This window comes from Phascolarctos cinereus, unplaced genomic scaffold (assembly GCF_003287225.1).
Source record: "Phascolarctos cinereus isolate Bilbo 61053 unplaced genomic scaffold, phaCin_HiC Scaffold_4;HRSCAF=312, whole genome shotgun sequence".
In the NCBI taxonomy this organism is placed as follows: Eukaryota; Metazoa; Chordata; class Mammalia; order Diprotodontia; family Phascolarctidae; genus Phascolarctos; species Phascolarctos cinereus.
The window spans coordinates 208,629,980-208,656,171 of record NW_027555847.1 but is presented as its reverse complement, the minus strand read 5'-3'; the positions used below and the strand labels follow the sequence as shown (position 1 = coordinate 208,656,171).

Here is a 26,192-nt window from a genome sequence, read left to right as displayed (position 1 = left end):
GAGTGCAGTCAACACTGACTAAAGAACCCAGGAGCTCCCACAGAAGCCATTCCCAAAAACCCCATTTCAAAGGATCTATTCAAGCTCCTATACTCAAGGAAAGAAATGCAGAGCAGAAAAGGCAACCAGAGGTCTGAGATTGCACCTGGATAAGCCCCTGCTCTAGCAGCCATAACATACAAAAAGGTGCCACTTTTGCTAAGTTTTCGGAAGGAACTATTCTTCCACCCATCACTAGAAGGGAAGAGAGAGGGAGAGAGAATGGATACAGAGGGAGAGAATGAGGAGAGAAGGAAGAGAAAGAGCAGTAGAAGGAGGGAAAGGGAGAGACAGAGAGAGACAGAAGGCGTGAGGGGAGGGGAGGGGAGAAGAGGGGAAGGGAGATAATCTACCTCTCTACATCAGTGGAAAGTTTCCACACAGGGGTTTCCAACTCAAAAGAAATCACAGATATGGACCTTAAAAATGACAGCAACAATAAAAGCAATGCATTAAATGACGGTAATCCATGAGATCTTTGATCCCAACATGACCTATGTGCTTAAGAGCTTTGAGCTTTCCTCCAGAATCAAATGTGATACAGTGCAAAGAGTCCTGGATTTGGAGTCCAATGATATACTCAAATGCTAGCTCTGCAACTTACTACACTACCTGTGTGCTCATAGGTTAGTCACTCAACTCTCTAGGCTTTAGTTCCTTATGTATAAAATAAGGAGGTTAGACCAGATGGCTTCTAAATTTCTTTCTAACTCATAGCGGTCTAAGTATTTTTCATTCCCCTCCCCCTCCCAATCTCCCCCAAGACTTAAGTTCTTGGAAGGTAAAGGTGATTTTTTTTTGGTCTTTGCATTTTCAGGCCCTACTACACAGTAGGTGTTTAATAAATCCTAATTCTTCCTTGACCTGCGGTGGGGGTGGGGGGTTATCTAGCTTTTCCATTTGTATCCTCAGCCCTTAGCACTGTGCTTTGCACAACGTAACCTTTTAGCACGTGCTTTTTCATTCATTCATATATTTGTAAGTACACACTCACACACACATACTACATACATACACACAGACATACATACATTCACTCAATCACATTTTCATGATTCAGTGGTTCCAAGTCTCCATCACAACCAATGGCTTCCTTCAGAGATTATCCCCCTTTACGCTGGTATGTATCTTGTATGTATATAGTTATTTGCAGGTGGTCTTCCCCATAAGAGTGTAAGCTCCCTGAGGGCAAGGGACCAGGTTTAACCTTTCTTGGTATCCCCAGTACTTAGCACCTAAGTAACTTAGCACTACTTGGTGCCTAAACACAGAGCTTGATCAGGAAGGGACCTTTAAGAAGCCATTTAGTACAACTCCGTTTTACAAATGAGGAAACTGAGACCCGGAGTAGTCAAGTGACTCAGAGGCAAAATCGAAATTCGAACCCAGAGCCTTTCATTCCAAAGCCAGTATTCCCTCTCCAGTTAACTGCGAAACTCCAGGGAGATGCAAATCTGAGGCTTCTCTTCCCAGACTCGCGGCGCGGCCCCGCCCATGGCCCGGCATCTCCGCGAGCCAGCCCCGCCCCCACCCACTGACCCCGCCCACGGCCCGGCTCCTCCGCGAGCTAGCCCCGCCCTCAGTCATTGCCCCCGCCCCCTCACGGATGGCTCCTCCTCCTCCTCCGGCTCCTACCCTCGCAGATCTGCTCCCAGAGATTTTTCTCCTGCTCCGGTGCAGTCTTAGAGGCTGCGGGCGTCTCACTAGCACCTGTGCCCGCGGCGGCGGCCGACGGCCCCGCTACCGAAGACGACGGAGACAGTGGAGAGATCGTAGACAAGGTAGACGGAGGAGACACCGCCTCCGCGATGGTCCCACCGGATACCGCAGCGTCCCCCTCCGGGGTTTGCGCGACCTCCACCACCAGCTGGGTAGCCGGGGCTTTGCGGCCAGTCTTCCCGGCCATGGACGCGGTTACCAAGCAACGACCCGGCGCCAAGTACCGTGACCCGGAAGAATCCGCGTTTAGCGGGCCATTTCAGAGGGGGAGGCTTTTATTTCCGGGGCACTTAAGAGTTGGTAGACACGTGGAGCGCGGAGAACGGTGATGTGAGGTGAGCGGGGGAGGAAGAAGGGGGAGAAGAGAATGCAGGAGATTGAAAGGGGGGGATAGGGAGCATCTGATTTAGCCCTCTTTTGCACCCTAATCTAACAACCCTCCTGCGGTGTCCCCAAGCCGCAGTCCTGTGTCTTCTCCCTTTTACAGCCAAACTCCTTAAAAAGGGTTGTCCACGTCCCTTTCTGGATTTCCTCATTTCCCAACCCTTGCTGGCTGCCTTGAGACCCCACCACTCCAGAGACTGCTCCCCGAGATCGTCAATGCTAGCCTAACCACTAGATCTGTTAATTCAAGAAATATTTATTAAGCATTTATGGTGCAGTGGGGGAAAAGGCCTATACTCCAACTCTTCTACGGGACCTTGGGAAAGTCACTTAAACTCTCTGGCCCTCAGTTTCCAGATCTGTAAAATGAGCAGGTTGGACCAGGACCCCTTCGAGGTCTAAATCAGGCCTGCACAACATAGATGAACTGAAAAAGATAGATTTGCCGCTGTCCATTCTCTCCAGTTTGTCATGTGACCCCGTGGCACCCAACCATTGTTAGTCTGTCTCTAGTCTAACCTTTCTGCAACGCAAGAAACTTAGCAAGTATTTTAATTTTGGCCCTTATCGATTACCAAATTGTGTAAGTCTGGTCTAAATCAATGATAAAAGCAATGAAAATTTATTAAGCAGATACTATGTTTTAGGCCTTGAGGCCAAAAACCCCAAAAAAACAAAGACCAAAAAACTGAAATCTGCCATCAGAGACATTGTGTAGGGGGAGAAGAGTGTCACAACTCAGTACAGATATAAAAATATATAAAATGAAAATATTTTTTAAATAAGCACATCCCAGCAAGGGAGACAGACAGACTGCAGAAGCTTAGAAACGAACAGCTGTAGACCAAGTCGAAGTATTGGAGTCATCCTTTACTCCCATCTCTCTTACTAGCCATATTCAGTTAGTTGTGGTCCAGATGCTCCCTCCCTGGGTATCTTTTTCCTTCCATTTCACATAAGAAAACCATCCACTGTACCTAGATCATTTAACTCCCTCATTGCTCTTTGAGGACATTAAGGTTCTGAAGGGACACTTGTTTCTTCTCTCCCTATTAAAATGTTAACAGTACATCATCATTATTTGCCCAGATAAAGTCACCTGTAGATTTTTCTGGGCTCTTGTGTTTGTTTTAGCTAGGTGTCATATTGTATAGAGCACTGGGCCTGGAATGAAGAAGACTTGAGTTCAAATTTGGCTGTAGACACTTTGTAGCTGACCCTGGACATTCACTTAATCTCTATCTCAATTACCTAATCTATAAAATGGGGATAATAATGGCACCTCCCAGGGTAATTGTGAGGATAAAATGAGATAAAATTTGTAAAGCATTTTGCAAAGTGCTATGTAAATTCTGCCTGATTGTTTTTCAAAATCCTCTGCTCTGTTTTTTTTTCCTCATCAGGAATGCTCAAAAGTTCTCTATTCCATTTGAAAGTACATTTTTTTAGGGTAAATAATTTTTGGTTGTAAGCCTAGCTTTTACCTTTTGGAATACTGTATTCTAAGATCTCTTGGTTATCATAGAAATTTCCAGGTCTTGTGGAATCCTGACTCTAGTTTCTTGGAATTTGAATTGCTTCTTTCTGTGTGCTTGAGGCATTTTTTTTTCCCTTGATGTGAGAACTCTGGATTTTACTATGACATCTCTGTTGCTTTGCCTTTTGGTATTCCTTTCAGGAGATGATTGGTAGATTCTTTCTATCTTTGCCCTCTGGTTCTGATAGAATTGGGCAGTTTTCATAGTACTTCACACCATATGCTAAAGTAAATTTCAAATGGATATGTGACTTAAACATAAAAGGTGATGTCATAAGCAAATTGAAAAAGCAAGGAAGAACTTACCTTTCAAGTCTATAGATAGAAGAAGATTTCATGACCAAACAAAGGTTAGAAAAGATCACAGAAGATAAAAGGGACAATTTTGATTACAGAAATTTGTACAAATACTAATACTAAATTAAAATTAGAAGGTAAATAGGTAACTGGGAAAAAATATTTGCAGTAAGCTTCTCTGATAAAGATCTTACATCCGAAGTATATAAGGAACAGATTCAGATTTATCAGACTAAGAATCATTCCTCAGTTAATAAATGATGAAAGGACATGAACAAGCTATTTTTAAAAGAAGGCTGTCAACAATTGTATAAAAAAATGCTCCAAGTCGCTGATAATTAGAGCAATGCAAATTATAGTATCTCTGAGGCTATACCTTACACCTGAATGATGTACGTTTGGGGTGTATAAGAAAACCTGATGCACTATCGATGGAACTGTGAATTGATTCAGACATCCTCGGAAGTAATTTGGAACCATGCTCCATTAGTCACTAAACTGTCCATACATTTTGTCTCAGAAATATCACTAGTAGGCCAGTATTCCAGAGATATCAAAGGAAGAGGACTAATGTATTCAAAACTATTTATAGCAGCTCTTTTTGTAGTAATAAAAAAAACTGCACATGATGGGGTTGCCCACCTATTGGAGAATGAATAAAGAAATTGTGCTATAGGAATGTAATGTAGTATCATTACACCCTAAGAAATGATGAAAATGGACAGTTTTTGAGTCTATATGAACTGATGCAAAGTGAATTGAATGAAACTAACAGTTTATATAATGACAACTATATTATAAACAAGAAACAATTTTGAAAGACTCTAATCTCTGATCAATACAATAATAATAAAGTGGGATTCCAGAGAACTGAATATAAATGAAGCACACCATCAATCTTCTACCAGAAAGGCAATGGAATTAAAATGCAGAAGATAAATATATCTTTAGGTATGGCAAGTATTAGAATTTTTTTTGTTGAACTTTGCATGTTTATTATGAGGTTTTTCTTCTGTAATTCTTGAATGGGGTGAGGAGAAAGTAGGAGAGACAGATAATAACTGGTTACAAAGAATTTTATTTTTATTTTTATTTATTTGGTTAGGCAGTGGGGTTAAGTGACTTGCCCAGGGTCACACAGCTAGTAAGTGTTATGTGTCTAAGGCTGGATTTGAACTCAGGTTCTCCTGAATCCAGGGCCAGGGCTGTATCCACTGCGCCACCTAGCTGCTCCTAGAATTTTTTTTTGAAGATAGTGTTCAGGCCTGTACAGTAATTCTTAAATCATCTCTCCTTGGCCTCTTTTCCAGGTCAGCTGTTTTTGATATCATATATCTTCTGTTTAATCTTTCGATTTTGTTCAAATATTTCTTGCTGTCTCATAGGGTCATTGATTTCTGCTTAGTCTATTTGAGTTTTCAGCGAGTATATTTCTTGGGAAAGATTTACCACTTTCTCATAAATTGCTCATCTCCTTCCATTTCTGCCCTCCAGAGCATTTCTTTCCTTCTTTCTTTTTTAAACTCTTGCTTCATTTCTTCTAGGCATAAACATAGTCTTTGTAGAAAATCCGTTTTTTTTTCTTTTGAGGCTCTGCTTGACACTGTCATGGAGTTAGATTTGCAGTACCTTTTTATACAGGTCAGTGTTTTCTTTGACTTACTTGTTGACAGTTTTAGTTCCTGAATTGGAGCTTTGTGCTAGGGCTAAGCTTGGCCCCTTTGCTTTGCTTTTGGGTAGGGTGGTCAGCTCTGCTTGGTCTCACCCAGGATCTCCCGTGTTCTTGTGCTGACCTCCAACTCCCCCACTTAGATCTTGAAGTTCAGAGTGCTTGACCTTCAGGACCCTCTATTGCATCTCAAGACAATGTGTTAGATACCTCAGATCCCCTGGGTCTGAGTGGTACTGGTCAGTAACATGCTAGTCAGTTGCTATTTACTGGGGCTTGCAAAATACCTACTTTGGCCTTTCACTCTTGCTATCTCTGGACAGAGAATTTTGCAAGCTATGTATCTTATCTCTGAATGTGCTAACACTAGCTTTCTTGGATGGACACTCTTTTTTATTTTCCATAGGCTTCTGGATGATCTTTATTCCAGCTCTGTAGTAAAAGAAATATTTAATGTAATTTCTTGTGGTATTTCTTGATTATTGGTGACTCTGAAACAAACTTTAGGATTTTGCTGGAGAAGGTATGTGGGAGCTTGGGCTGCCTCTCTTTCAGCCAACTTTTTTAGCAGGAGACTCCCCATAGTAATTTCTCCAAGGAAATTATGTTGGAAATCTCTGCATAGGTTTTTGCTGAATTAATAAAAATAGCTAGCATTTATATACTACTTTAAGGTTGGCAAAGCACTTCACAAATACTATCTCATTTAATCCTCATAGCAACACTGTGAGGTAGATGCTATTATTATCTCTATTTTACAGATGAGGAAACTGAGTTAAGCAGCAGTCAGGTGACTTTCCCAGGGTCACACAGCTACTGAGTATCTAAGGCTAGATTCAAACTCAGATCTTCCTGACTCTAGGTCCTGCCTTCTGTCCACTGTGCCACCTAGCTGCTCCCTATTGCTAATTCATTCTGGCCTATGATTACTTTCTGTTGACTTAGCTTTGTACCTGTTGTATCCCCCAAAGCCTGACACAATGCTTTGCATATAGTGAGCGTTTGATAAATGTTTTTTGAATTGCGTTGATATCATCTCCTACAAGAAGCCTACCCAGACTGGAGCCAGGCTATTGGCAGCCCTGTCTGTTTGCTTATTAATTGTTTGAGTTTGTTACTATCCATTCTGGATTAGATATCAGCCAGCTGGACTGGAGACAATAATTGTACACGTCCATCTGACTCATTTAGCTCTAGAATGCAGTGAAAATGCTTTTTTGTTGTTGTTGATTGTAATGATGTTTAAAAATTTTGGAGTCAGTGAATCCAAAATGTGCCATTCATCTCCTGATAGAGAGGTGATGCAGAAAGAGATAAATACCTTTGGACATGGTTAATGTGGAAATTTCTCTTGCCAATCTATGCAGCTATGTATTGGAGGCTTTATTTTTTTTAGTTTTTATTAATTTGCACATTGAGGAGGAACAGGTTAAATTTCTTAAAATGCTAAGTTCAAAAAAGTAAACTAATAAAACAAGAAAACGTTAGGGTTTGAGAAATAAGAAGGTCAAGAGCAAAGCGAGAAATTCCAGTCAGTTTGTGTAGTTGTTTTTTCTTACTGTACCCAGTGCTTATTATCAGAAGTCTTTATTAAGTGCCACCTGGCCCTTAATATGCTTTTGGTCATGAACTCCTTTGGCATTCTTTTTCAAAAATGTTTTTAAGTGTGGAAAATAAAATACAAAGGAAATGCAAAGGATTACAAAGGAAACCAATTATATTGAGATAGCGTTATCAAAAATTTTTATTTTAAAAAACCAAGATCATGAACTTCCAGTTGAAAACCTCAGCTGCGTACATTCTAGAAACAATTATCCATACCCTACCTTCTAGTATCCTCCAGTCACAGAATTAGAAAATTCCTGAGGTGAAAGAAATATAACAATTATAATTAAATATAATAATTATCTGGTCCAACTAATTTTGCAAATGAAACTGAGGCTGGGAAGTGAAGGGTCTTTCCCAAAGTAAAATAATTCATTATTAGTCACAGAGATCAAAGGAGAACCCAAGTCTGATTCCCAGCCCAGTTTTCTTCCTATTACACTCTTTCCCTGGCTAAGACCAGCCTAGAAGCAGGTGTTAAAGGAACTTGTGAATGAGATAACTATTTACCACACTCTAGAGGGAGCTGCTCACTGGAATGCACTTATCATTCTTCCAGTTATCCCCTACTCTTTTTTTTTTAATCAATCATCCATCACAGGTTCCAGGCCCCTTCAGAGGATGGCTTAGAATGTCTTAGGCTTTCTGGGGGCCCATGATCTAGATCTTAACAGGTTAGAAGGTGTTCAGAGGAAGACAGTCATAATAGTATGGGGTTTGGGGTCCATTCCTTGTTTATAAAGACCCTTCCAGGAAGTGGGGCTGTGTAGCTTGGAGAAGAAAAGACTTGGGGGAGAAAATAAGAGTTTTTATTTCTCCTTCCAGCAGTCTTCATCCTGTTCTCTACTGTGTTCTACCATTCTTGGATTTTTTTCTCATGAGATTATCTTAATATTCATTGCTATCCCATGGGCCCCCCTTTCTTTGCTAGACCCATATTCTAGTTATAAATATCATCCCACTTCACTCTCTTTACCCATACCTTTTATTTGCTTAGAGGTGTCTGAGGTTATGATTGTTATAACTGGCTCTCTTGAACATTGTCCTAAATTATTGACTCTCTCTTCTCTGATTCATCCCCATGTTTTACTTGCCTCTTATACTACATCCCCGTAGCACCAGGCTTGGCAGAATCTGTTTGGATAGTTTTCCACCCTCTCATTTTTCATTTCAATTTAGAATTCTTTTGATAAGATTCTTATATATTTTACAAAAATTCTAGGCAGGTAAGCTTTTTTTTTCCCTTAAAAGGCCCACTTCTCTTCATTCTCCCTCCTGATTTAAATTAGAATTCCTTTCTGTTTCTTCACTTCCTTTTCTTTCTTGAACTTCTTTAAAATACCTCTTTCAAGCAACACTTCATGCTTCCTAATAACTTGGGAGAATAGAGATGAATGCCTTCATGCTATTCACTTTTTCCACAGGATGGAGACCAATTTGCACTTCATGTATGCATAGGTATTAGCTTGATATTGAAAAAACCAGCCTGTCATTTTACAGAAGAAGAAACTGAGGATCACAAAGATGAAATGATTTGTCCAGCTAGTTAGTGGCAGATCTGGACCTTGGTTTGCTGACCCTCAGGATACCATGCTATTTCTTCAAAACTAGCCAGTAATCAGTAAGCATTTATTAAGTGCCTGCTATGTGTCAGGCACTGTGCTGAGTGCTGGGGATACAAAAAGAGGCAAAAGACAATCCTTACCCATGGGAGCTCACAGTCTGGGGTAGACAACAAGCAAACAACTAAGTACAAACAAGCTATTATACAAAACAAACAGGAAATAATTAAAAGGGGTTGGAAAAGGCTTCCTGTGAAAGAAGGGATTTTTTTAAGGGGCGGGACTAGGCAATTTGGGTTAAGTGACTTGCCCAGGGTCACACAGCTTGTAAGTATCAAGTGTCTGAGATCGCATTTGAACTCGGGTCCTCCTGACTCCAGGGCCAGTGCTCTATTCACTGTCCCACCTAGCTGCCCCAAAGAGAAGGGGTTTTAGCTGGGACTTGAAGGAAGCTGGTAGGCAGAGATGTAGAGGGAAAACCTTCAATTCATGCATGGAAGACTGCCAGAAAAATGCCCAGAGCCTGAATGTGGAATGTCTTGTTCAAGGAACAGCCAGATCAAATATAAATCAGAAGTTTAAAAGGCAGGGTAGGGAAAATGGCATATAATGCATTCTAAAGGCATACAACAAAGATAATAAAGTCAGACTTTGTTGTGGATTGTACCAGTGCTGTCAGACTGTAGGATTAGAGCAATCAACTGCAGCCTGAACTGATGAAAATAAAATTGGGAAATGTTTAACAAAGTAAGTCACAATACAATACAGTCCAACATAGATCATCTTAATTTATGGCTTTCTGTGGCCTTATTCGATCTGCGTTTAACACCCCTGGTCTACATTCTCTCCATTGGTTGGTTGGTCTGTAGTAATTTTCTTAGTGTCCTTCATACTAGTAGGTGGTTGGGTTTCTATCTTGTAGGTAGAACAGCAATGTTCAGGGCTTGAAAATTTGACCTTTGTACCATAGTATTATTCACAAATAACATACAGTTTTTTTATTGTGTTTGTGTATTTTTTTCCTGGCCTATGATTTCATTGTTGTAGAGAGCTTGTGGATGAGGAAACCTTTTCTTTTAATGCAAATCAGGAAGCACTCCCCAACTTAGAATCTTAGAGAGTTGTCCAAGGGTGCTGAGCTCACAGACCTCCTTTGAGTCATTCTACCAGAATGTGTCAGAGGCAGAACACTTAAACCCAGGTTTTCCTATCTCCCCTGCTGGTTCTCTTTATATTATTTCATGTTCCCATTCTTATATATTCTATGTTTGTGACATGTATGTATATATAGACATAGAAAGTAATCTTCCTTTTCCTCAACAATCTAGTAACACATCAGAGAACCATCATCATTTACTGACATACATAAAAATGCTGTGGAAAGACCGTGTTGTGAAGAAACTTGCATGATTTCCTTTTTCAGCAATGATTGCCAAGGCAGAAAAATTGGACTTTGGCAAGGAAACAAGAGAGAAGAAGAAAAAGAAGAAAAAGGAGAAGGCAGTGGAGAAGGATGCCTTGGATGTGGAACCCCTTGTTAAAACAAAGCCATCCCAGAAGAGTATGGCACCCCCAGGCGTTCCAGAGATGCCCTTGCTGAAAAAGAAGAAGAAAAAGAAGAAGAAAACTCAAGAAGCTGAGAGCCCAGGTAGAGCCCTCCATGAGGGTAGCATGGAGGCAGAGAGCATGGGTAGAAGCAACTCTCTGAAGAAGCATCATAGCAGGAAGGAGCTGCTTCCAAATCCACCAGAGTCCCCATGTCAAGGGAAGAGAAAGAAGACAAAATCATCCCTCTCTCACCCCCGAGGAGCAGAGACAGTGGTAGATGCGGAACTGGAAGGGGACCTTGTCAGAAAACCTAAAAAGCGGAAAAAGGATAAAAAGTCAGATCAGGAGAGCTTTGGGGAGCAGGAGCCCAAGGAGGCCCTTCCTGACCCCGTAAAGGAAGAGGAGGAGAAAGAAAAGGAGTGTGAGCCCATAGAACAGGGACAGAGAGAGGAGAAGCAGGATCTCAGCAGTCTCAGGGACTCTGGCACCAAGAAGAAGAAAAAAAAAAAGAAGAAGACTTACAGGGAAGAGGAGAAGGAAGACGAGGAGGACTGTAGAACTGACAAAATGCCCATTGATGACGGCCACATAGAGGACCCCAGTGCCTTCAGCAGCTGCAGAAAGAAAGGCCACAAAAAGAAGCAGCCCAGGATCGTGGTAGAAAGTGTCCCCCTCGTAGATAGCCCCGGGAACATCAAAAAGAAAGAAAAAAAATCAAAGACACAGATAGAGCCACCATTTGCTGAGGAACCTGCTCAGAAGAAGAAGAAGACAACAGTAGGTAGGAAAATGATACAAGACCCTCAAGGCCCAGGCATGGTAAGTCTTTTCCAGAAGCTGACTCAGTGTGGGCCTAGGTCCCAACAGAGTCTGAGCCTTTGTTATCTAAAGAAAGGATAGAGGCCCATAGAGACACCTATGTACTCTCGCACTGGAGAAAGCACATGCATGCACGCACACACTCATGGATGCACATACCTCCTTCCCTCAGAGGAAGCAAGATTTGCCCCTGATTGGGCTGACCCTATGGGCACTAGGGGTCAGTGGTTCAGAGAGGAACATGGGGGTTTCCGTTGATGGCTTTATCTTTAGAGTTCTGGAGCTTCTGTTGAGGGACCCCTCTTGGCATATTCTTTCAGAAGTTCATCCTTTTTGCTACTATTGGCATTCTCAGCCTGGAATGTGGTTTTCTTTTCTCTGTGTTGAGGATCACTTGGTCAAAATATTTCAACTCTTTGGAACTCATGACAGAAAATGTAATTGGTAGTTAAACCAAATTTGGACCTCTGAGGCCCCTTTCAGCTTTAAAAGTTCTGTTGATTTGTGTCCCTTTATTTTTCCCAATACTTTCTGCTTCAGGGCAGGCATAGGGTATGGAGGAAGATGTTCTGGTGTTCACAGTTTAGGTGCACAGGCCTTTGTGCTTAATTTTATGGTCCTCAATAATGTTCCTCTTTGGCTTTGTTTCCAGAGTTATGTGACTTGATCTTTTTCTGTCTTCCGTTGGAAACTACTCAGGAACTTCTTCCCTCCTTGTCAACCTTGGCCACTGGGCTAGTTTTGCCAGAACTGCCATCTAGCTCCCAAAGCAAACACAGAAGGGGGCCACTGTCCCTATATGCCCAGCACCTGCTGGCCTCCTTGGTCAGGGGAATTACCATGAGATTCCTGTAACCCGTATCAGTTTCTTAGCTTTGGTAAAATGTTTTTTGTCCACAAAGAAAAGAAAAGAAAAGTCTCACTGTTACACAAAAGCCACAGAAGTTCTGAGAGGCCCAAATACAAAACTCTCCTCTAGTTAAGCAAGGAAAGGATATGCCTATTTCATGGATAGGGAAGAGAAAGTGAAGTAGCTGAAGTGTGAGCAAGCTTTCCAACATCCATACATAGGAGGGCCAAAATTAGAACACAGGGCTCCTGGGTCCAAACCAAAGCTCACCCTTATGATATATAGGCAGAATTTTTTTAGGAAATAAATTGTAAAGAGCAGAGATGGCAAATATGTGGCCAACCATCAAACACAGTATATGTTCCTTATTAGAGAACCCTATTTCTGTTTTGAGTTTAACACCAATGTGATAGAGGACCAAGTGCATTCCAGGCTTAACCACTAGGAAGATGTTCCTAGGAATTCCTTCTGGGCCTTTAAAAAAAATGCATAAGTAGAAATGTACACTTTTGGAAATTTAGAATCTGTAGGTGAGAAAGGGGGGAAATTTTTAATTTATTTTTTTCTCGGTTTCAGAAGGGGAGGAATGGGAAATGCAATATAATCAACACTCTTAGATGACTTTTTTGTGGTTCTGAGGACACTGTTTATGAACATACAGGAGTATTAGATATAATTTACAAAATTATAATGGTAATCATATTTAAAGAGGTGAAAGCTTGTAGGGAACAAGAGAAAAATACCTGAGGCAGGATATGTGTGTTTGTTTTTTGTTTTTAGTAAGAAACCTCCAAACAGTTCAGGAGGAAAAGTTATGGATTCAGCCTTGCCAATTCACCTGAATTTTCTCCCCCGACCTTTCACTTAAATTAAGTGCCACCTTGATGCAGGGCATTGTGCTAAACATTAAGGGAGATGTTACAAAGTTTAGGTAAGTTAAGTGCTTGCCCTCATGGAGGTTACAGCCTGGCAGGGGGATCAGATGCAAATAAAGACAACTGGAATCCATCATACATAGTAAATGCGCTAGAGGTTTACTAGTCAATGCTTTGGGAGGTCACCACAGTGGGAGGCAGTGTGGTATCCTGGAAAGAGAGATGGATTTGGAGTTGGAGGACCTAAGTTTGTATTCACTTCTGCTACGAAAGTCTGAGGTTCGGTTTCCTTGGATATAAAATGAAAGGGTTGTGCCAAGTGATCTCTCAGTTCTCTTCCAGCTCTCCATCCATAGGCTTATGGGTCAGTATCATAGAGGAAGAACCATTTGATTTAGATTTTAGAGGAGTTGGTGATAGAGGGTGCAGAACACTGCTCAGGCACAGGGAATGACACCAGGAAAGCCCTTGTGGAGAGGAAACACAGGATTTTCAGGGGGTTGGGACAGAGAATACTCCAGGTTGGCTGAAACATGACACAGATGGAGGGGAACAACATGACGTAAGACCAGAAAGATAATGGTGCCCAATTGTGGGGGTCCTCAATGCCAGACAAGGGAGCTTGGATCTCCTTGGGAGGCCTTAGTGGCCACTGAAGATTTTGGAGCAGAGGAGGGATGTCACTAGATACACATATGTGCCCAAGTGAGTAACAGACATAGACACCCCCCTCCCCACTTTGCAGCAGAAGATACAGGGTTTTGGTACTAGAAATCACTAGTACTTCCTCTCCATTATCAGAAGAAACATCTAAGTAAGGGCCAGATATTTTGAGACTGTCAGAACAATGGGGTCTTGTGGGCCTTGAGCCCACCCTTTAACTTTACCCCAGCTTGACTCCTCAGTGTAAAATGGGAACCAAATGACTCAGCACTTTCCTGCTTCCCAGGATGACTGTCTTTATAAGGGCAGGTGAACATGGAAAATCCCTTTGGTTGAAGAACAACAACATAAATAATGTTCTGTCCATGTAGTGTAAGGAGCCATCCTCCTCTCCAGGAGACGCCTGCCATTAGTCTCCCCAAAGACAGGAAAATTGGCCCTTGGTCTTTTAAATGGAATGGATACATACCACTGGATAATTTGTGTGGCCTTTAATGTGAGTTTTTCTTTTTGACCTTGGATGAAGGGCAAGAAAATTTTAGCCTGATCAATTTTCTAATTAAATTGCCCCTGTTGCAGAACTGCAGCAGATCAGCACCTCATTATTTGGATTTCCGCAGCTGCTTGTGGAGGTGAGATAATGAGAGAATGATGGACGTGACCAGATATTGAGGCCTGGAGGATAATGTCCAGCCCCTATACTGTGCCCTGGGAAGTAAAAGAGAACATGGGAACTCCTTCCTGCTGCTGGACCCCTGACCATTAGCCATGTCTAATGGGTCCCAAATCATAAAAGCTGTTGAGAGAGTTAGAATTTGCTGTTGTGATTGAGAAGGCCACCACTTACATGTTCTCTGCCATTGATTTCAGTTGGGGGGGGGGATAATGGTAAACTGGGAAAGTAAAGAGATCATGTGGTTCTAAAATGTAGGCTGTTTCCTATCCCACTAGAACAGTGAAAGGAAAATGGATTTATTCTGGGCTGTGTTTCCCCTGTGGGGTTGGAAATTTGTAATACCAAGTGGTTTTATGCAATCAAGCACCTCCCCCACAGCTGGAGACATGACTGAAACTTGAGTGTGGAGGGTGATCAAGGTATGTGTTATCTTGTTTATTTAAATAATTTCTTAATTAAAAAGTAGTAAATAATAAATATGAACATTTCTACAGATCCAGAGGCCAGGAAAAGGGTATTATATATGAAACTGTTATTCTGTTACATGGTTTGATATTTGTTTTTTTAACATGTTAGTTTTATTGTGGTAATAATAACATGGCCCTATTTGTCTTTTTCTTTTTCTGAACTTCCCTTTTCTTGGCATTAAATGTTTTACTGATTTTTATTTTCTCTCTTTTTTTACATCACTATCAATATACCCTGCCCACATTTTTCCTTCCCCTCAAAATAAAAGCCTTGCAAGAAATATAGTTAAGCAAAATAAATGTGTATTAAAATGTTAATGTATGTCTTAATATATCCTGTTCCATCACTTCTCCACCAAAAGGCATGGTGTTCGTTTGTGATCTTTAATTGGAGAAGGGGAAGGGAGTCTTAGCTTTCTAAGAATTAACCAGGAGGTACCATGATCCCTTTCCATTTGTAGAACTAGGAGCTCAGGCCCAGCCGCTACTGAATTGAGTTTTTACAGCTCTTTAACCTTACATTTCTTAATGGAAATGAGAAGAGAGAGAGACTAGGCTGCTTAGGAGGAAACTTAATTACAGCTCCAAATAAATAGTTCTTTTGAGGAAAAAGTCTTAGAACAAGAGGATTTCAGATACTTGCTAGAAGATTGAAGTTTCTCCCCTTGCTTCTTATGGGTATGGTTTTGTAAGTCGTATTCAAAAGCTCTTTATGTAGGCAAGAGGGGAAAAATCAACCAAATTTCCAACATTTTTTATAGGTTGTTGTTTTTTAAGAGCTAAAAATAAGCCCTTCAATCAACTTGGCTGAAATTCCCATGTGATTTATTGTAACTGTTTACATAGGTTCTGTTTGCTTCCCATCTCATTTGACCTCTTCACACCACTCTCAAAGCTGCAAAAGAACCTCAAAGGCTAATCCAGTCTTAATGGTTGCTAATATTTGTGGTCTGGACCTGTGATTTTGTAGCTTCCCATGAGGAAACTCCTCTCCATTATCAGTCTCTAGCAGTTCTTTAATTTGCTATCTCAGTTGCTTGGGGCACTGAAAGATTAAGTGACTTATTCTGGGATTCACTGCCAGTATGAGCCTGAGGCCATATTTGAAGTCCAGTTTTTCCGACTCTGAAACCAGTTCTGTTTACTACCCACACTGCTTCTCTGCTATTAGTTGTAGTGTGTTTTGATGTTCACAAGGCTTTTTACACACAGTATGTCATTTGATCAACATACCTTGCCGAGGTAGGTACTGTGTAATGTATTAGCTCAGTTTTATAGAAAAACTGAAAGTCCCAGAATTTGGGTGACTTGATCATGGTCACAGGTAGTAAATATCAGAAGTGGAGTCAAACCCAAGGGTCTCCTTGATCCATTATTCTTTCCATCATACCACACTGCCACTCCTGTACTTGAGCAGGAATGCTCTCTAACGTACCTAACATTTTGTGGTCACCTGGCCTCTGCTTGGGATCAGCCTCTATCCTGGTTTCTAGCTGTCAGGGTATTCTGCTGTGCCTTGGGCTATGATATTATGATATGATATAAGCTGTGAGGTTGGGACCAGGGCACTGAGCCTGACCAGGCGTCCTGGCCTTGCTGACAGCATGTGTTTCTTCAGATGTGGTCATTACAGTGACCAGTAGTCACTGGCATAACATGCTAGTGCTTGTGCTTGTCCCCCAAGGAGGTCAGGTACGATTTATCCCCATAGCCATTTTCCAGCTCTCAATGCTGGGCTGTTGAAAACCTTTGCCCATGTACACACACTTGCACATATCACATGAGTTTTTGCTTTTACTATTCAGGCACATGAATCAGACTTGGAAGTGGTATCTGAAAAAAAGGGAAACTTGGATGAAGTCACCATAGACACGGTACAGTAGCATCTGCTAACCTGTATTGCCATCCAGGCTTTAACAAGTTAGTGCCAGTTATTGCCACTGTGTGCTACAGTCTTTAGAACAAAAGTCCACAATTGCCTTACCAAATGACAGGGTGGGAGTCTAGTAGAATTCGGAAAATACATTGATCCACTATAGATGAAGCTTCTCTAAAGGCACATTTCAAAAGTGTTGGTTTGGGAAGACTTGCCCCGTTCTGAGAAGGAAATGACGGGTAGGTCTATTCCAGTTAATCTTTTTTTTTAATTGAATTTGATCTTTTTTAATTGAAGGATGATCATGATCTTTGCTATTTTGGTGCCTCATAACTTTATGGGATAGGAACCCAAAGCCCTGAACGGGAGAGACTTACAGACAAGTTGCCTGCAGTCACAGTTGCAAACCCAGTGGTTTATCTGAGTTTAGAATCTCTTGCCTAGGCTTTTTGGTGTATATAAGAATATCCCAGTTATCTGAATAATTAGTAACCTCAACAGTCAATCAGTTAAGCAAGCGCTTCATTCATTTATTAATTACTTATTTTGGGGTTCTTATTTTGATATTCATTTTTTGTATTCTTTTTCCATTTTGAGTTCCAATTCTCTCCCTCCCTCCCTCCTACCCCCTCCTACAAGCATTTTATTAATTGCTAACTATATGTATATGCCAGACACTGTATTAAGCTCTAGAGATACAGAGAAAATGCAAAAACAGTCCCTGGCCTCAAAGAATAAGGAAGGATTACTTGTATAAATATAGGTATGCGGATTGAATCCAGTCACTTGAGAAGCGGAATAGATATGAGCCCCTGAAAAAAACTATCACAAAGCTCCATATAAGAATGACTAACTTTTAGAAAATGTCACATTTGTCAGAGAAGAATGATAAAGGCATACAAACAGGGTGAACATCAGAACTTCTGCATTACAGCATAGTAGTGTTGTAATGATGACACCGAGTCATTAAAGAAAAACATTATATCCTGTTTGAGAAAGGAAGGATGTATGTTTTGCATAATAAATCCAAAATAGTTAAAATGAAGATTTGTCTCTCAAGGTGGGGAGGTTTCTATTTGGGAAATTTACTTACGTGAACTAGCTGATTCCCTTATGATGTCTGATAAAATGAGATGCAACCGTGAACTATTCCTACTTTGTGTTGGGAATCACAAAGTCTCAAGACATTTAAAAATCCACTCTTCTCCTTTATGTATCCATTAACTGATGAAACATACTTCATCATTTTATTGTAATGAAATTAAGGAAGGTTTTTGCCCTTTCTCCCCTCCCTGAGCCTTGGTCTTCCCTTAATCATTGAGACCTCTCTTAGAACATTGGTGTCTCTTCATCTCTATTTCTTTGCTTTCCTTTCTCACTTAGGTTAGAAGAAAGGCCTTGCAAGAAGAGATTGATAGAGAATCTGGGAAAACTGAAGCTCTCGAAACCAAAGTGGAAGCGGTATGTATGAAATTGGACCTGGTTTTTTGCAGGATTGTTTGGGAGAGCAGCCATGCACTCTTCAGCATGCTAATCATGCTGCCCTTTTGGTGTACCAGTCTGTTTTTGGATTGCAAATTTAAGGTCATGCAGTAGAACAAATTAGTCCAATCCCCAGACATGGCACAAGATGACTGCTTTGCTCCCTTAGCAGTGGGAATTGTACTTAATTTCCATAATATCTTCAGAAAAGTAGAATTTGCCTTGCACCCACCTTGGAGAGGTGGCTGAGATAGTATAGCAACAGAGACCTTGCTCTCTTTTTTTTTGACTGTAGGACATTTTGGAATATAAATCAGTAAGTCACTTCCTGCTGAGCAGCAGAAAGGCCACTGGAAAAGTGCTAAAAGGGGAGAAAAGACAGGGCTGTTGGGTGGGATCTTTGACACCTTTCTAAGCACAGTTTTGATGGGAACTTTCTTAGCAAGGCCAGAAGTACTAAAGGAAAATTCAAGAGAGCTGTCTCACTCTAGCATAGAGTTTTGACTGGGTGGGAGCTGCTCATGGGGCAAACCATTTCCCACAAATGTCAGGAACAGAGAGGAAACATGCAAAGGAATCTGGTGGCTTCTGCATCCTGTTATTGCTATGGCTGCCATAGGCCTCACCTATGACACCCACATTCTTGGAATAGAAGGAAATTAAGTTTGGCTCTTTTCCCCAATGCCTCACCTTGATGGTTCAGCTTTGAATTTGGAATCTCCCATGTTTCTCCATCTTTGCTTCTTGTCTGTCCCCCAGTCGTCAGCAGTTACAGGGCTACATCAGCTGCCTTTTTTGTTGGTTTTTGCAGGGACTGGTGTTAGCACCACCATGGGTTGGCTTTAGTAGTAGCCAGACTGAAAGCTGCTAGCATGCCTAGGCACAAGCAATGTCTTAGAAATCATGTGGAAAGCAGCCAGCGGTCATGTGATCACTGTGGCTGTGTTCCTTCAGGTAGGTTACACAGACATAAATGTCTCAGTGGCTCAAAAGTCACTCAGAGAGGCTTCTGATAATATTTCCTCAGGGGTTATTGACCCTGAGGGAAAAAATCAGGCACAAGACTAATTTGCCTTCTCTATAAAGAGCAGGCTGGAAATGCTGTCTTAAAAGGCGAATGCAAAATAATCGCCAGCAGTTCACTTCAGAAATTATAGGGTTTGGAAAGCTGTAATTATTCTTGCATCTGTGCTGCCCGAATCCTCGGCAGCAGGAAAGTGTGGCACATGTTAAATTGAGGCAGCTGTTTGAGCAACCTGCAAATATATTTCTTCCCAAGCTGACAGAGAAATGAATAGAGACTGACATTTGGTTTTATAGGGGGAAATTCTCATATAATATGGGAGATCTGAAGTGTGCTGGCCAATCCGGCTCAAATTTGCAAAACCCCTTGTCCATTCCATGGCAAACTTGAAGAAGGGGTTACTGTTTGTTCTCTGGTTAGGGAGGCAAGATTGGGCCAGGAGTAGGATACCTGAAAGAGAGCATTGGGCCAGGAGTAGGATACCTGAAAACTTAAAACCAGCTCAGCTGTTCTCTCTGTTCGAGGGGAGGAAGGGGACGGGGAACCAGGATGGGACTGGATAGATAGTATGCTTACCCTCCCTGAACACCATCTTTAAAATCTTCTAGGAGTTATTGGAATATAATGAACGTGGGAAGAGACCAGGCAAGGAGTTTCCCCTCCAGTCCAAGCCAAGTTTCCATAGCAGTTGGGAATGGACTATGGACTTTTCATGGTTGCATTTCTAAATCCATCTTCCATTTTTCTGATACTTTTCAGTGACAGTGTATATTCAAATTGTGGAAATATGACTGAAAGAATGGAAATAATCCATAGCCCTAGGTTTTTTAAATTTAGCCCTAAAGTGACCTTGTATGCCTGAAGAGAAAATGAGGTGGGCCAACATTAAATAGAATTACTAAGAATCCTCCATATAGATAGCAAATTCCCATTCACTGGGAGCTGGTTATCCTTAGGATAAAAGTAGGAACCTCTTACCCTAGAGAGATTCATTACATTTAAAGTCAGTGGTTCCTAAATTAACATGAGTCCCCTGCATTCAGATCATAACTAAATCTGGCAGGCCAAAACCAAAGGTCCCATTTCCAGGAAAGGAGTGTATTAACAGAAAAAAGGCAGCTTTTTGAAGTTCTCCAAAGAGTGGTGACTTAGGCTCTCAGGGCCTTAGGGCCCCTTTGCTCTTTTTGAGATACATCCAGACTTTTCCTGGGATAGGCTAACCTGAGTGAGAGAAAACCTTTTCAGGACTGGTTCAGAGAAAGCTTTGTAGAACTGGTTCAAAGAAAGCTTTGTAGAACCTCTAAGAAGGGAAGGAAGCTGCTCACTGAAGATAGGACAGACAGCCTTCAGAAGGACCTGGCTGCTTTCTGCAAGTGCTGAGGGGCATGGGGTTTGAGGGAGAGGAAGAGCTTGGATGGGTTTTATTTGCTTTTATCACTCAGCTTTGGGTGGGGGGAGGGGGGGACAAGAAGCAGAACTCATACCATCACCTCAAAAGGCAAAGATTCTTGCTGTTTCGGGGCAAGGGAGCCCCTTCCAGACCAGAACAGTGCCTGTTCCCAAAACTTTGTGCATTCAAGTAGGGGTTCTAAGACCTGTTCTTTCATTTGTTGCTAAACCAATTGGAGTTCTGTTTGAACCACTGCTCAGAGACCATTGCTTTACACTCCATTTCTTGGTTAATCATGTCAATTGTATATCATTAGTCACAGGGACCAGGCAAAACAGGATAAATGATTCCGGGCAAAATCATCCCCATTCCTCAACAAACTCAAGATTCCTTGTTGCCCTCCTGTACAGACAAAGGCTAGCATCACGAAGATCTGGAGATATCGGGCAAGGAAGGAAGAGTGTAGTTCTGAGCCAAGGGAAATAACCTTGTTTGTTTTGTTTTGTTTTGTTTCTCTTTAAACAGCCTACACAGTTTGGCCAATGGGATACAGCTACTTTTGAAAATTCAGACCAAAAGATGAAATTTCTCAGACTTATGGGAGGCTTTAAGAATTCTTCCCTATCACTCAACAGTTCCCCAGGCACCGCTGGGAAACCAAACATGGCTCTGAACAAGCAGGCTGCCGCCGCCTTACAACAAAATCTACAAGTGGAGTTTGACAGAGCAATGAGCTGGAAGCATCAGCGTGGAGTTGGACTTGGCTATTCAGCTTCTGCAAACAAAAACAAATTATTTTATGTAGACAGAAATGCATCCAGATCTGTAAAGTTTAATGATTAACGGGTGTCTTGTTCTCCCCCCTCAAAATCACCAAAGTTGTTTTTAAGTTTTCTGTTACATGAGCTAAAAGTTGAGCTTTTTTTTTTTCAATATTGAGCCTGGAGCTTCAGTTGGTTGGGATTTCAAAGCCCCTTGAGAGGCTGGAGGATAAACCTGCATTATAAAAGCCAGTATAATATTTCATTATTAAAAACATTTATGCTTAGTGTTCAAAATTATTCTAGGCCACGGTATGCTAATATCTTTTTAAAGTTGCTTTCCCCCCCTTCCTCTTGTTAAACTAAATTTATGGTCTGGGTCCTTTTATAACTAGGATTTGATAATGATAGTAATAATGAAATAATATTTGTTTGTTTTACCTGGGCACTAGAAGGTAGCTCTGGGAAAATGAGCTATTGTGAAATGCCATAGGAGAATTATAGCTAGATTTTTACATTAAATGCCTCAGCATTTCTAAAATGAATTTTTTTCTTTAAATTTTGTTTTTCAATTGACAGAAATCTAATTTGTCTCCCTCCCATCTGCTCCTCGAAAAAACAAAACCCTCATAACAAGTAAGCATAATAAATTCCCATGGTGGCTACGTGTAGAAATACATGTTTTATTTTGAGTCCATCACCTGTCAGAATGTTTCATCACTGGTCCTCTGGAATCATGGTTGGTCATTGTACTACTCAGAGTTCTTGTGTTTTTCAAAGTTTGCGTTTAGCTTTTTCAGCTGCCTTGATTTTAAGTGGTGGCAACAGTTTTAGAGACGTTTAAAAATAACAAGGTTCATTGGTTTATTTTGTTCACTTTTACATGTCAGGATATGGTAGGGTTGTTTATGTTTCAGATCCCTTTTGTACTCTAATCTTTATGAATCAAGCCTTATGATCACAGATCTGAGACAGTAGGGATCTCTGAAGCCATATAGGCCAACTTTCTACAATATCCCCCAAAAGATGGCTTTTGTGTGAAAACTTCCAGTCAGGAAGAAACCAGTACTTCCTGTAAGGTGACCCTTTCTACTTGGGATAGCTCCGATTATAAGGAAAATTTTCCTAATATCACACTTCAGTTGGATCCTTTGCAACCTCCACCACTGCTCCTAGTTCTGGCCTTTGGGACTGAACTTTTGGGATGAATTCATCTTCCCCTAGGTTGACTATGTTTCCTATTGTTTTCTTTCTAGTTCATTCAGTCTTAATAAAACAGACTCAAGACCCTTTATCAATGTCCTTCCTAAAATGTGACTCTCAGAAACGAACATAGCACTCCAGAGGCAGTGATTAGAGTGCTGGACCTGGAATCTGAAAGACCTCCTTAAATGCTTCCAGCTGTGTGATCCTGGGCAAGTCACTTAGTTTCTGTCTGCCTCAATGTCTTCATCTGTAAAATGGAGATAATAGCACCTACCTCATAGGACAGTTGTAAGAATAAAATCAGATATTTGTAATGCACATAGCATAGTGCCTAGCATATAGTAGTTGCTTATTTCCTTCCTTGTAGAAACTATACTTTTCAATACAGCCTAAGATCATATTAGTTTTGGGGGCTACCATATGCTCTTTACTCATTGAACTTGCAGTCCAGTAAAATTCTGAGACTTCTTTTAGCATTATTTCTTTCCATTTTGTATTTTTAAAGTTGATTGTTTTAAAACCAAGTGTGGAGACTTTACATTTTTATTAAATTTCACCAAGATTAGGCCCAATAATCCACCCTTTCAAGATCTTTTTCAATCCTGTCATCCAATGTGTTAGCTATTCCTCCCAAATTTGTGTCATTTACATACCTGAAGAGCATGGTATCTTTGCTTATACCCGTCATTTCTAATAATGTTAAAATGGCATGGGGCCAACCCTGGGTCCGTAGCACACTCTGACCAGAGACCTTTCTGTGGAATCATTAATGGCTATTCTGTGGGTACAGCCATTCAACTATTTCCAAATTCACCCAAACATACCACCATCCAATTCATATCTTCATATTTTCCACTGACTTTGCTGCATGCTTTGCAGATGTCTAAAGATAGTATTCCCTTAGTCTACAAGTCTAGTAACCCCATCAGAAAAAAAAAAAGAAGAAACTTGCACTGGTGTGGCCACTCAAGTCAGAGGAACTGGGTTCAAATTCTGCTTCTGACATGGGTCTTGGTTTTCCATCTGTAAAATGAAGGGGTTGGACTAGATGATCTCCAGGGTTTCTTGCATCTTTAGGATTATGATATGATGCCTGGTTTGGGGTTTTTTTGGTTTTTTAAATCAAGCCATGAATCTTTATGGTCACTGCTTATAGGTGAAGTTTGCTAACCATCACTTCAATACATTCTAGGATTTTGCAAGGATATAAAGTTCAGTAGCCTACATTTTGTAGGCTTCATTTTTTTCATTTTTGAAAATCGGAACATTTGCCCATCTCAGGTCTTATGTCCCTGATTCACTAAGGTCCTTCAGAAAAACTGGCGGGTAGTCAGTAATCACAAATGCTGGGCTTTTTCAGGAGCCTCTGGGCTCAGGGACAAACTCATCAAGGTTAGCTATGTGCTTCCTTACCGTCTTTCGACTTTTCTTGTGTCCCAACTCCTTATTAGTCAGTTGGTTTCTTTTCCCCCATTCTCTTGTGCAGCTGGTGGGAAAAGTTAAGCCCCTTTTGCCCTCTTATTCTAATCCCACCCACCCAGAGCTATTTCTTTGATATACCTAAAAATCCTTATTGCTTTCATCTCTAGATTCACTAAGAAAATTCTTACACCTTACAAATATTACATGGCAAGAATCTTTTTGAAGTGGCTAGATGTTATAGCATTAGCTAATAATTGACTGAGTTCCTTTCTCAAATGAGAGGGCTTCTCTGCACAGTGTTATCTTTTGCTTTCTCTGACTTTTCAGACTATACTAACTACACCCTCAGAAAGGTGAGCAGAAAAGGTAGCCCTGTTATTTTCCAAATTTACTTCTGAACTAAGCAAAATGGCAGTTGTAACTGATCATTGATGGCCAGAGATCTGCTGGATTATCAGCAGAGCAGACCATATGAAAAGCAGATTTCTCCACCTCTGCTGTATGTAAGGTCCTTTGTAAATAGTTCTTGGTCATGTACAACAATCCTTGATATACACAGATGTAAAAATGATTAGATTTATGTGTATTATATATAATTCCTGCTTTTCTAAGGCTAAAAAGTAGTTTTACTAATTTGAAGTTTCTCAAGGGACAAATATTTTATTGTACTTACGCATGATGTACTTAGGCCTTCCCAACCGTGAGCAGCAAGATCTAACTATAGAAGTTAAGAAACATTTATAAAGAGCCAGTTATGTGCCTGCAAGGCACTGTGCTAAACCCTAGGGACTAAAATACAAAAAAGGCAGTCCTTGCCCTCAAAGAGCTTACATCTAATGGGTGAAGACAACACACACAAAGAAAGTTGAAAAGAAGGGCATGAGGGAAAGGTTGGGGGGACAGGACATAGTAGAGTCCAGTCCAAGGAGTATAGCTGGTGGAAAGTAAAAGTTGGCTGTTCTGAGTCCTCTTTAAATGGAGGCTTTGGGGAGAATTCTTTACTCCATCCTCTAGTCAAAGAAGCAGAGGATACTGCTGAGGTGAGATTCTCAAAGTTGATTCAGTCTTGCAGATCGTGAGTTTCCTGAAAGCATGATGATAGTGAAGTCTAGTCCAAGGAGCGCAGCTTGTGGGAAGTGAATATTATACATACACATAATGATTTTCCTCCCCAGCTGATCTTTGTGAGTAGCAAGATCTAACTAGGCTTTTAAAAATTTTACTGAGCAGAGATGTAAAAGTAATGTAATTATTCTGATGTAATTAGGCAGCATATAAAGTGATGTTGGTTTGGGGATAGCTTTTATGTAAAAATAATATTAGCATTTTTCTTCTGTTCCTTTGTTGTTGAGTCGTTTCAGCCGTGTCTGACTCTCCATGACCCTACTTGGGGTTTTCTTGGCAAAGGTACTGGAGTGGTTTGCCATTTCTCTCTCCAGCTCATTTTACAGATGAGGAAACAGGCAAATAGGGCAAAGTGACTTGTCCAGGGACACAGAGCCAGTAGGTGTCTGAGGCCAGATTTGAACTCAGGTCCTCCTGACTCCAGGGCCGGTGCTTTATCCATTATGCCACCAGGGATGATTGTACAGTTACTCCTTAGCTTCTCTCCATGTTAGGGAAGGTGGATGCCAGCAGCAGACACCTACTGGCATCTAATACTTCCATGTTGCTCAGTTTCCCCAACCTTCAAACAGTTGTCCCTGTTTTTATGATGAACTTTATTTTCAAAAACTTTTGGTAAGTACAGTTTATATGTAAATAACAACATAAAACTCCCCAAACCTTCAGATCCCATTTCGTCCTCTGAAGAGAGGCAGCAGGTTGCAGCAGAGCCAGGAATGTGTAGGTCATGCCTTAGTTCTGACCCTGGGCAAGTCACTTAAACTCTCAGTGCTATAAACAACTCTCTTGAGACTATATATGCATTGGTAGAGAGTTTCCTCATCTGGGAATTCCTTATACCAATATGACAAAGGTCCAGTCTTTATCCCTAAATTCCTTTGGTTAAGAATGGAATAACTGGTTATACTCAGTTTATCCATAATTTTCATGTTTGTTAATCTCCTCTAAGAAACAGCCTTTGGATTATCATTAAAGCACACTTATACTCCTAACGCCAACTTGTAACTGATTTCTGAGAATGACTCATTTATCTGGTAAAGGGTTTGGGAAACAAAGGCACACAGGTTTCAAAATTATCACTTCACTTAGTTTTGCTCACATTGTCACAATGAAAGAATTTATGAAGCAGGTAAGGAAAAACTATAAAATTTGTCAGTTGTTCCTCTAGATTATACAGGGTAACCTGGGATCTTAGT

At 41.0% G+C, this 26,192-nt stretch overlaps 2 protein-coding genes across 4 annotated transcripts in view; one reads left to right on the top strand and one right to left on the bottom strand.

Annotated features, from left to right (window-relative positions):
* IQCK (IQ motif containing K) overlaps positions 1-1,962 on the bottom strand; it is a 113,776-nt gene extending 111,814 nt beyond the window's left edge. The window contains exon 1 of the mRNA XM_020965242.2: positions 1,675-1,962. Within this exon, the coding sequence (XP_020820901.1) occupies positions 1,675-1,945 (271 nt within the window). The 5' untranslated portion in view covers positions 1,946-1,962. The remainder of the gene's footprint in view (positions 1-1,674) is intronic.
* Positions 1,696-25,988, top strand: KNOP1 (lysine rich nucleolar protein 1). Of its 3 annotated transcripts, none has more exons than XM_020965235.2 (5): positions 1,696-2,093; positions 10,141-11,179; positions 16,516-16,584; positions 17,970-18,047; positions 21,008-25,988. In XM_020965235.2, the coding sequence occupies exons 2-5, from the start codon at positions 10,238-10,240 to the stop codon at positions 21,323-21,325; spliced, it is 1,407 nt and encodes a 468-aa protein (XP_020820894.1). In that variant the 5' UTR covers positions 1,696-2,093; positions 10,141-10,237; the 3' UTR covers positions 21,326-25,988. The 3 variants fall into 3 exon arrangements, with proteins under 3 accessions (XP_020820894.1, XP_020820895.1, XP_020820893.1); XM_020965234.2 differs by having other exon boundaries at positions 1,697-2,093; positions 10,236-11,179; XM_020965236.2 differs by lacking the exon at positions 16,516-16,584 and having other exon boundaries at positions 10,236-11,179.
* Positions 25,989-26,192: the final 204 nt, after the last annotated feature.